This window comes from Cryptotermes secundus, unplaced genomic scaffold (genome assembly GCF_002891405.2).
Source record: "Cryptotermes secundus unplaced genomic scaffold, Csec_1.0 scaffold89, whole genome shotgun sequence".
Classification (NCBI taxonomy): Eukaryota; Metazoa; Arthropoda; class Insecta; order Blattodea; family Kalotermitidae; genus Cryptotermes; species Cryptotermes secundus.
The window spans coordinates 648656-661314 of NW_019725837.1; the positions used below are offsets into that span (position 1 = coordinate 648656).

The 12659-nt window shown below is 35.1% G+C and overlaps 1 protein-coding gene across 2 annotated transcripts in view; it reads right to left on the reverse strand.

The window, feature by feature from the left end:
* Positions 1 to 6205, reverse strand: part of LOC111863514 (26S proteasome non-ATPase regulatory subunit 2) — a 58341-nt gene extending 52136 nt beyond the window's left edge. Inside the window, exons 1-4 of one of the 2 annotated variants that reach the window (XM_023849877.2) lie at positions 6032 to 6205; positions 5207 to 5263; positions 2566 to 2852; positions 1150 to 1374 (exon numbers count right to left, since the gene is read on the reverse strand). In XM_023849877.2, coding sequence (XP_023705645.1) covers positions 1150 to 1374; positions 2566 to 2852; positions 5207 to 5227 — 533 coding nt within the window. In that variant the 5' untranslated portion in view covers positions 5228 to 5263; positions 6032 to 6205. Of the gene's footprint in view, positions 1 to 1149; positions 1375 to 2565; positions 2853 to 5206; positions 5264 to 5873 lie in introns of both variants that reach the window. The other variant, XM_023849876.2, reaches the window with a different exon arrangement.
* Positions 6206 to 12659: the final 6454 nt, after the last annotated feature.

Genomic DNA, 12659 nt, shown 5'->3' on the forward strand with positions numbered 1-12659 from the left:
GTGAAATGTCAATTGATGACAAACCTCGTTCTGGTCGTCCTTCCACAGCCCGAACACATGAAAATGTTGAAACAATTCGTGAAATCATCAAGGAAGATCGACGACGGACCATTGAAGAAATTGTGGAGCTGTCCGGAGTGATTTGGAGCTCAACGGCCAGATTTGTGGCAGTCGGGTGACTTGTTTCTCCATCATGACAATGCCCCTGCTCACACAGCCCTGTCTGTACGACAATTCTTGACCAAAAATGGTATGACCCCTGTTCCTCACTCTCCATACTCACCCGACCTTGCCCCGTGCGACTTTCTTTTGTTTCCTCGAATGAAAAGAGACATGAAAGGAAAAAACGACGGAGGCGCTGTCAAGCATCTCAAAAGATGAATTTAGACAATGTTTTGAAAAATGGAATAAAAGACTAGACAGTGTATTAGTGTAAGTGGGAAGTATTCTGAAGGGGACTGAAGGTTTGTGCTTAAAGTTTGAATAAATAAGTTTAAAAAAAATAAGTTCGGTTTCTTTTGGGTACCCCCTCATATTCTTCGTGGTATACTGTGCCTGACAGTGTTTCCTACACTCCAAAATGAGGACGAAAAGGATGCTGGTTTATAATAAAGTTTAACAGTGAAGCAAAGTCCATACTAGTCTCTTTCCTAACAGATCAAACATTTGTTTATAATGGGTTCCTGCTTTCTAATTGCTTCTTTAATTTCCTGAAAAAGGTTGTAAGAAGGTCACAATTCCTATATTACTAGAGATTATGCATAAAATTTATACCAGCAGATTCCTTGAGAAGATCTACAGCTGGACACCAAATTTTATATTTCCAACTTCTTAAATAAAGGAAATATTTATATATTTGTAAAAATAGCCTTCTGCGTGCTACAAACTGCATAAATTCATTAATTAATACATAAGGATTTGTTACAACAAAACCTGAAACTTTTGGGAAACTCTCATTTTATGGATATCTTCTAGTAAACCAAAAATCATGAAAACTGGAGACAGTATGGTTGAAATTTCATTTTCTTATTTGGTAAGGAACTGCTCAGAAGTAACCTGAGAAAGCTAAAAAGAAGACATCCTAATGCATCACTAAAGACGTAACTTGCCAAACCACAAGAAATGAAAGATTTCAAAACCATAACTTACCTTGTAAGATATAAGCACACTCTTGGATATGCACTCTCGTCCACATACTGCTCTAACAAATCTAAACGCTCGATCTCCATAAGAAGATCACACGCTTCTGCTTCTGCATTATGTGCCATATTGTATGGAACAATCTGATGAGCCAACCCCACCAACTTAAGCCGTAATTCTTCATCGCCCCCACTCATGTCTGCCCATTCACCTGCAATCTCTCCTGCTAGATGCCTACAATTAATACAGTAACCACATTAAGTTTGAAAAAGTAAATTAATATACAGGGCTATGATAAGTAATTGGTGTATTTTCAAAAGAGTTATAGATGCAAACATGAAACAACTTGAAAACAGCAAGGAAACTCATGAAGTTTCCATTTGCTAACATTGACAGCAACACATCAGCTGTGAGCGTAGCTCTGATCACTCTCGAAGTAAAATGGATTCCCAAGTGTAAAAGGCACTTGACACTTGGGTAGGACCAGCAGGACGCCTAGATCCCTGGACCTCACTCCATGTGACTCCTACATATGGGCAGATGTGAATAACCAGGTATATCCACTTATGATGCCAAAGACCCTTTGAGAGCTGATATGGAATTCCACAGGTCATAGCCAATGTCAAATGAGTCACAGCTGCAGTACATATGGGAAGATTTTGAATATCATGTTGATGTTCGCAGAGTAATGGAGTAAATATCAAACACTGACAGATAAATTATATGAGTTTCTTGTTGTTTGAAGTTATTTCATGTTTGCATCCTCAACTGTTTAAAAAAATACAACAATTTCTTATCACACAAATAATTTATAACAACCATGTAATTCTGTGTATGTTGAACATAACCTACTTACACATCCTGATTTCTACATCAGTTCTTGGACTGGTACTAAAATCACTGGCTAACACCAAAGCCACCATGCAATGGAGCTGTTACTACAGAGAGTAGCCAATAATAATTACAAAGTTACTGATCTCTTACCATTCACACAGATACAACTTTCATACATATTACAGTTTGACCCATATCTGCTTCTAGAGAACACTAATCTCAACTAACACAACCAGGCTCTGTTGAAGATAAAATGAAACAAACTACTGTTAATTGGAAATAATTAATTATTAATTATATACACTTCTACAACTCTACTGTCAGCATGAAGCAAGAATATAGCACAGCTCTGCTTGCTGCATGTTCCATTCACACTTCTTTAATCTCCAACCCTGAAGATGTAGACAGTATGTTCCTCCTACATGTTGGTTGACCTTCACAGGACTGCATGACATATCACTAAAGATATGGCTATTTATAATAAAAACTGTCTGAAATTTTGGCATGAAGAACCACACACTGCCTAAGGATGTAAGGATTATAGTCTGTATTTATTACATATTACATCAAGCAAGCAGACTTCAATCTTACCTAACATATTCATGGCCCCAGTCTCCAATCTCACATTGTGACCCTAGCAGTCTGTACTTAAGGCAGTCACGAGTATCACTCATGGTCATGGCAAGAACAGACACAACATCAGCACAAAATTCCTTTGTTTTTGGATCCTGTATCTTTGCATATATCTGCTTCATTGTATCATAATGTGATCGCATAAACTTCAAGGGCTTAGGTACGCTAGTCATTGAAGTTGTAGATGCTCGGATTTGATTCCGCAGGCTCTCAAGTGCAGGCAAGTAAAGTTGCTCATTATTTTCCTGCAGACATACAAATGTTGTTTACATCAATATCTCCATATCCTCACATATCTAACTATCTTCATGAAAAGGTGTTAACTAGCAATCAACGAACCCAATTAGAGCACATGTTAAATACTTATAATCTCAGGGGTACAGTAAATTTTCCTACAAGAATCACTAATAACTCAGCTACCTTGATTGACAACATTTTCATTGACAATAGTAGTAGTTATGACATAAAACCATGCATAAATGGACTATCAGATCATGATGCCCAACTCATCATACTTAATAACATCTCGGTATCTAATAAGACTCCTAAGATTAGCTATACTAGAAACATTAATAACATCACTATAATGGATTTTCAATATTTACTAAGTCTCAAATCTTGGGAAAATATTTTTAGTAATAATAATGTTAACATCATGTTTAATAACTTTCACAACTTTACCAAAATGAGCTGGCAGTATACCTCCACACACGAAATCGAGAAAATTATAAAAACGATAGACTAAAGACTCTTTTGGGTATGATGAGATCTCCAGTAGAATAAGAAAACAAAGTGCTCCATTTATAATTTCTCCTCTGACATATATTTGTAATGTGATTCTGCATTCTGGTGTATTTCCAGAAAGATTAAAATTTGCCATAATCAAACCTTGCTTTAAGAAAGGCAACACACAAGAAGTTTCCAACTACAGGCCTATATCACTGTTAACTTCCTTTTAAAAAATTATAGAAAAACTTATGTATTCGAGGCTAATCACTCATATTGAAGCAAACAGTATCTTGGCCCTTGAACAATATGGATTTAGGACACATTCATCTATGGAGAAGGCAGCATTTTCACTGATTAACAGTATCTCCACAGCTATGAATAATAAGCAAATTGTGGGAGGCATTTTTTGCAACCTACAAAAGGCCTTTGATTGTGTAAACCATGGAATTCTATTGGATAAACTTGAATTTTATGGAGTACATGGTATTTTTAAAACACTAATGGAATCTTATTTGACTGACAGACAGCAAAGAGTTGCTCTGGGCCATACAACTGATAGTGATAATTCATCTAGATGGGAGAAAGTAAAATATGGAGTACCACAGGGCTCGATTCTTGGTCCTCTGCTTTTCTTGCTATACATAAATGATCTTCCCAAAACGATAAATACAGATAATAGCATGGTATTATATGCAGATGATACTAGTATCATAATAACAGAACCCAATAAATTAAGCTATAAAATAAATCTTAACCAAACTTTTAAAAATATAAACACCTGGTTTAAGGCTAATTTACTTAAACTAAATTTCAATAAAACTCAATATATGGAGTTCAGAACCACGGAACGCTATGATACAGAGCCCTAAATCAGTTATGAACAGAAAAGTATTCCCAGTGCAACAGTAACTAAGTTCCTTGGTTTCTATTGATGATATTTTATCTTGGCAACAACATATAAATCTGATGATCAATAGACTAACTTCTACATGTTATGTGCCGCGCAACATTAAATATATAGTAACCTTTCCAACACTAAGGCTAATCTACTTTGCCTATGTTCACTCTATCATGAGTTACGGCATAATTTTCTGGGGTAATTCCTCTCATGCCAAGAAAGTGTTTGTCTTACAAAAGAAAATCGTTAGAATCATAACAAACACTAAACCTAGAGATTCTTGTAGGAATATCTTCAAGCAGTTAGAAATAATGACATTATATTCACTATATATATATTCATTACTTATCTTCATAATAAATAACAAACATATATTCAATTTGAATAATGAGATTCACGAATATGTTACTCGAACCCACGATGACTTACATTTTCCTGCTGTGGAAACAGCAAAATTTAATAATGGAACTTACATAACAGGCATCAAAGTGTACAATCACCTCCCTCAGTCAATAAAGACCTTAGCCAATAATGCCAAAAGTTTTAAATCTACACTGAAGAGGTTCTTATGTCAGCATTCTTTTTACTCAATGAATGAATATTATCAATATACTGAAGACAAGGATATACAGTCCATATATTTAAATGGTTAATTTAATTTCCATCCTGTATAAGAATTATTTTTAACAACTAATACTAAATACAAGGTATTAATAATAGTATTTTACGTTTGTACCTATGGAATTTTTATTACATACTAATTTTTCAATTTTATGAATTGTATATTTTAGACTGCTATCGAATTGTATATATTATGATTTAGTTTTTACAACATTATTGTGACAATGATAACTATTTGCCTGCATTAGTCATTACAGTACATATCGTAATCTGACATGTTCTACATCCTAGGCACATTGTGACCAGAGAGGATTCATGGAATTTTAAAATAAATTAATGAATGAAGCCTACCTGCAGCCTCTCAACCAACATATTTAGCTCTTCTTGAAGCTGTTTATCTTCCTCAGACTGCAAATAAAAATAAGTATAAAATGGAACAGAATTTATTTACACTCCACAGATGCATCATAGGCCTAAGCCAAGGTTGTAAAATGCAATAACACAAATACATTACTTGTTTCCAATATAAATACAAAGTTGTAACAGCTTTTATAGACATTTCTTATAATACAGAATTACACCAAAACAATTACATCACAGAAACATCACCATTACAACTTGCATATATCTGTAACTGGAACTTCTTATTTAGAGCACTTCTTCTATAGAGTCAGGTAGGAGACAGCTGTTTAACGCTGGCTTAAGAAGTTATATATCAGTGATTAAAATATTTGATTACAATAGCAAGATTGCCGACTAACTAAATACAAATACTGTAAATTCCTTTCTGATACATACTGAGGTTAGTGGTTGGCACATGGAGATTGTAGCCTGTACTTATATTGAGTGTGTGTATACACATATATATATAACACAACTGTATACTTAAGTATACGTGGAATTATTTTCTTCATGTTAATGTTATCAATAACAAGTACTTTGCTCAAAACTATGGGATGTACTGGTTTTGAAAAACTCTTAAATACTAAACTGAAATAATTAAAAGATATATCCTCACAAGTTCTGCGCTTTCTTCTTCATTCTTTTTTGTTCCATCGGAAACATTTGTTTTAGAATCTTTCTTATTTCCTGCCATTTCAGAGCAAATCTATATAAGTATAACCTAGTCACAACTAAACTCTAACCACAGTAAATAAACCCCAACTTTAACACAACCTGCTTGTCATCGGTGTGGTCATTCACTACCAAAGATGACACAACAGTCCACGGAACCGTCGTTCATAATGATGATGTTAGCTCCGAAACATTCAAGATTGCTACATTTATTTAATAATCATCCTGTGAACAGGTCAGTTCGCCACAAAATGTAAAATTAATTGCCCTTATAAGAAGCTACGCAGCACAGTCCTTCACAAAAGACACTGATAAGACCGATGGTACATTGCTGGCACTATTTCCCGTGGATCATATTCGCCAACAAATTCATTATGACCGAGGGCACAAAAAGGAAACTGGCAACCGCAACGCAACCCAGATTTCCGAAAATTGTAGACAGCCTCAGTTGAACACATGTTAATGAATGGAGCAGCGCTAATTGAGGAAACGGCAACGCAACCCGCAGAAAGACTGAGAAACTCAATTTCCAGGCAACGGAGTATGCCACTCTTTTAAAAAAATGCGGTTCCGCGTGGTTTCCTGGTTTCGGATTTATAACGGGCTTCAGTGATTTATTTGTTTCTTTAACTGCACGAAGGGTTAACGAAGCTGCTAATTTTGTTTTTGTGCCGTTAATTGTGAGGAAGGAGACCAATGGGAAGACCAAGGAGTAGGTCGGTGGACAATATTAAAATGGATCTCAGAGAGATAATGTGGGACAGTATCGATTGGATTGATCTGGCCCAGAATAGGGACCGCTGGAGGGCTCTTGTGAACATGGTAAAGAACGAAGAAAGCAGTCTTCTGGGATTTGGCACCGTGTATATGTGGTGTTAACCGACGTTTCGGAGGAACGTATCGCCTCCATCTTCAGGGTAGAAGGAAAAAAATATATAAGAATCTGCAAGCAAAGAGACCGTGAGAACCGGTAAAAGCAGNGCCTCAAATCTTACATGGTAAAGAACCTTTGGGTTCCATAAAATACTGGGAACTTCTTGAGTAGGTGCAAGATTGGTGCTTCAAGAGAAGTTTTGAGCTTCATTAGTGAGTGATTATATGGTAGTACACCTCATGCTCTGCAATTTTATACTTAAAAAACAGTGACATGTAACATATGTTCAGGATTACTTGGCTCACATTCCTTGACAATTACACACAACTCAGACTTAACTCTACGGGTATATCATTTCATTTATCAGCTTCTTTGTTATAGGGCAGCTAAATATTTACTCACAAGATTTTGCAAAAGATTTCGTGAATGGTGGGAGTAATTTTAAGAACCTTTGAACGATTATCTGTAAAAGTATCACATGCTCTTCCTCGTTCAGTGCATTCTAATTCTGAATCACATGGCCTATGCCGGCAGTTTGCATTTGGGGAAATATAGAGGAAATAAAAGAAAATGTTAGCAGCCAAGGCAAAAGAAAATGAAACCATGAACTAGCTGAAAACAAAAGAATCGAATAAGTAATATGAAACAAGCCTGAGGAAATGCTACATTCACCTTCGAATAGCACTTAGGCCAGGGAGTTTAGTGGCAGCGCAAAACGATGGAAAACACAATAAAAAGTGGAACTCACGAAGCAATGTCAAAAGGGAGATACGAGTACTATATAAGTTCAAAAACGCTTTAAAAGCTTACCTACTCGATCATTGTTTTTGTAAAGTGGATGAGTTTCTCTCGTGTGAGACAAACACTAATCAATTATAATCACATAATTCATGAATAATCGGTTTTGGGAATCCCTACTGTGCAGTTTTCCTTTCTTTTTTCCAGCAACCCAGATAACACAGTCAGAGATGTACCTGAATGGGTTACTCTGGAGAGATTGCAAATACGAAGAAGCTGCACCAGGAAGGGAGAACAGATGTAATGAGACGTTGCAGTGTAGTCTACAGTGAAACTTTATACCAGTGCTATCGCCAAATTCACCACTATTATCTCTAAGGCCACGCCATAGCTTAAGCAGTTAGTCACTGGCTTCCCACCGCTGAGGTCTAGTCAAGTGGAATTTGTGATGGACAAAGTGGCGCTGGGGCAGGTTTTCTCCAAGTACTTCAGTTTCCCCTGCCAATCCTCATTCCATCAAATTCTCCATAAGCATAATCATCGGTACAGGTACAATAGGACATATGGAAGCCAACGTGCCGAGGGGACCTAATATGGATTCCACCTCACACTATATGAAATCTTAACTATTGTAAACAATTTTAAGTATTGGAACTTTATTCTCTTACTGTAATCCGCCAATGTACAGCAACTGACTTGTCCTATATCGTGTAACAATGATCTATAGAGACAAAATAAATAAATAAATATTTAATACAGACATTGATTATCAATGATAAATCTCAGGCTATCACAGCCATGTGCTAATAAGAGTTCTGTCTTCCAGGATATCCTGTTATGTGGTCTGGTTAATGTCAACTGACTTCCAGAGGGACATTTCACCTCCATTTTCAGGGTCAAAGAATAAACTAAGTAAGAAACCAGTATGGAGTATGCAGCAAGCAAAGCAAACCACATGTGGAAGACACACACTAGTACTGAACATGCAAGCCAAGCAGTCAGCTCTGCTTACTGTCCATTTCTCATGCTGGTTTCTCACTTTTCTTACCCCTCAACCCTGAAGATGGAGGTGATGCGTTCCAGAGGAACATATCACTTTAATACAGGACATTATATAACAGAAAGCACAATTCCTCATAGCCACCACTATGAGAATCTGAAATCCAAAATGGGATATTTGTTTAATGTTTTCAAATGTCACTGAATGCTAAGAGTAGAATAAATAAACTATGTTGAATAAATAAACTATGGCTGTCATGTGGATTATAAACATTTATCCTCTACTGAAGAAAGCAGTCTTCTGGGATTTGGCGCTGTGTAGATATTGTGTTAACCAACGTTTTGGAGGAACGTATCACCTCCATCTTCAGGGTAGAAGAAAAAAGAAGAAAATCTGCAAAGGAAGAACCAGTGAGCGCAGGTACTAGCAGACTAGTAACACAATATCTACATGGTGCCACATCCCAGAAGACTGCTTTCTTCATAGTCACCGCCGTGAAAACCTCAAAATTTACGTTTATCCTCCACTGTTCGTTACAGAATATGAATATACTTTATGAATGCCATGAATTATATTTGTTCCAGTGAATTATGAAAAATTAATATTAAAACTACAAGTACTGTAATAGATAACCTCAAACTGTATTACTTCCTTTTCTGAAATACAATGCAGATATATAAAAAGCCGTAATCATTGCTAAAGTTTGTCTCTTGTGTTCATCCTTACTGAAAAACACTGGCATCATTAATCTGTGAAGTAATATTATCTCAGAGCTATCACATGAGCTGTGCATTTGTACTCTCTCAGCTAAAACTGTATGAAACTACAAGCTGAAAGGATACAATGCAATTGCGACACAAAGGAGATGATGGCAGAAAATTTTATGAAGTCAGAATTAAACAAGAGTAAGTCTAATCCACATAACTGATAACAGCTTGGGTAATGCTCCTGACATATTCAAGAGTACATCCATGCATACACAATTTGCATTATGCATTATCAATAAAGCCCACAGCAAAATGATAAGTAACTGTAGGCCTACAGAACCAAGTAGCTAATTAGTTTCATAATTTCCTGGAAAGAGGCAGAAAGTTAAAAAAGAGTTATGAGTTATTATTTAGTTCAAGTTCCCCAAGCAGTTTCATTGAATACCTTAAAAAACATACATACATGCACACAGTGCATACATCTATTCTTTGAAAATTAGAGGTACCATAAATTTAACACTGCAAGAAAAATACTGCAACAGAAGTATGGTAAATACAAAAAATGTGTCATAGTAGGGCTGGAAAGGGACTTTGTACAAGTGCCTGATGTCAAGGTTAATCTGTACTTTTACTACAATGAAAAATTCCATTTGCAATTTTAAAACTTATACTCAGCTTTATTACATCTTTGGTACTCCTCACATACATTTACTACTTCCATTTCTTAATACAGATCAATACTTACTAAGCAGATAATGTTTAAACTACTTTACTGGCATCTTCATTACATCATGGTTTAAGCTAATTACTTGATGTAGATTTATATCATTTTCAATACAGTACTCAATAGTAAAATGTCACCAATACCTCTGCAACACATACAATTTAATCACTTAGATTAAGGAGCTACCAGTTAACCAGCTCAATATTTTCTGTGTTCCATTAAGTGACTGATGATCAAAACACTGTACTCATTTCATGGAGTTTTATTGTCATTGTCATAATGTACAAAACTCTCAGTTTGGAGGAGGTGGCCACTAATTATGTGAATAAACAGTAAACTTTAGCTGCTTTATTATGGCACAAATATGTGCACTGGCAAGAAACTATGCAAATTTCACTATTAATGTTAATTAGGAAAACTCCTCTTACCATGTTACCGGCATTAACAAGAGTAGAAATATAGTTACCAGTTTCTATGAGCATATAGAAGTAAATAAATTAAATCTATCAACACATTTGAACATGAATTTCAAGTAAATATTCAGCAAACCACTGACAAGCCCTTAATGGACTGAATAACATTTAAGAAATTATAGCCAAATAAGTACGAATGGCGTATGGCGTATGGCGAATGCAATTTTAAAACTGAATAATGGACTAGGGACCGGAAGTTCTTTCAATAATTCTGCTAAAAAAGTTATTTTACCGCTAAATATTTTTGCAAATTCTCAATAAATAAATAAATGAAAATAAAAAAAAAATAATGAAATGCACTGAAATGCAAAACAAAACCAAAATCACTGGCCACAGAAAGAATTTTATTCTCTTAGGAATTAATATGCACCCAAAGTCTTCAACTGAATACAACAAAGAGAGATGCCTCAACAATCAAGCATCATTACATATAAAACAGGTGATTAGTTAATATGTTTAATACTAATATTTCACAGTGTATGTATTATTTCGGTTTTCACAGTGACTTCTGGGTTTCCAAAACCAAGAGCTTCAACAGTAGTTGTAATTAAGATGCAAACAATGTATAGGACAACATATTTTCAGTGAAAGGTTAATCAAAAATACACTAATATACTATGTGCATATTTTGGGCCATCAGGAACAAAAGCTTTACAAGCAGATTTATAACTGTAACAAACTAATATACCATTCTTATTGTGAATAACATTTAAACATTTCAACAATACACATGGCCAGCATTACAACATTTAAAATTAAAATTTCTTTGTAAAATATAAAGGTAAATTGTTGATTACATTTCAGAAGATAACTTTGAATGGAAACAGAATTTAAAGGAAAAACCCAAGATAAATTAGGCAGATGGTTCATCTAGGTACCGGGTGATATTAAGAATAGGAAAGAGTTGGCAAGAAATTGAAAGAGAAAGTTTGTGGGAAGAAAGCAGAAACTGGAGACTTTTCATCCATTCACCTGTATAAAACAAATGATACTACAACAATAGACTTTGAATGGAAAAGCTTTTCCACATATAACACGATAGAATATGGTAAATTCAAATGCCCCTTGCCATATTTATGTGGTCTCATACAGGATTCAATTTAAAAGGTGCATGCTGTGCATGAAATATAACAAGGGAACTTGTACATAATATATTCATAAAATAAACTGCAATGTAAAACATCACTGTTACTCAGTATATAACAAATGCACTAAGTACTTGTACAATTTTGAATACCTGCACTGAAGTGAACTGAAATATACCATCTGCACTGCACTATTACTAAATTGGATCATCTCACAATAAAAATGAAAATAAAACTTTGTCTGGTTATCCGCATACCTCATTCTACAACCTGGGGAAAGGATGGATAGTTAAACTAAGGCTCTGGAATCAGCGACACATGACAACACTGTTCACTTGTTCACTATGAAAACATTTTGCCACATATAGTAGCATGGGATCAAAAAATTATGTACTTATTCAGTTCTATACTTATAAATGTATTCTGAACCAATTTATTATTTAACATATTCAACTATGAATAACAGAATTGGCACAGTCACTTTAAGAACGGGAATACAGTCAGGCAAGCTCATCTGTTCAGCATCACCAACATTTCAGACAAAATTATACCTTGTCTCTGTCACAGTTTTTTGACACCACCACATAGCTAGCACACCTCACTGGGCCACTGGCAAGATGACTAGACAATATTCATTAAATGACTAAATGGTGGTGTGGTTTGTACAAGATAATTTACACGGTCTTGTAACATAGAAAATGGCACAGTACAAGAATATGGTTGTCTGAAAAGTGCCTGAACTAATAAATGTGTTTTACCTCAAACAAAGTTGCACATATATGTGATAATCGTATTCATGACCTGCAAATATAGACCTGGCAAAATTATGCTATATGTTTCAAATAAAATGACCTCAACTATTTCCCAATTATATAACAAGACATATAAAACAACATATTACATAAGAGGTAAATTAACAAACATTTTTATATATACAACTGTGCACAATACTGATAACTATCAAAACTCTTTAAAGTATAATATAACGTACCACAAGTAACATGTTAAAAGCCCTATGGTAGGGATCAGAAGTATAACATTCAAAATCATTAAATTTACAGAATATTATACTACAGCTAGAATGGGGAGAAGGTGCAGGGTCTGTAGGTTCTGAGAACTTGCTAACAAT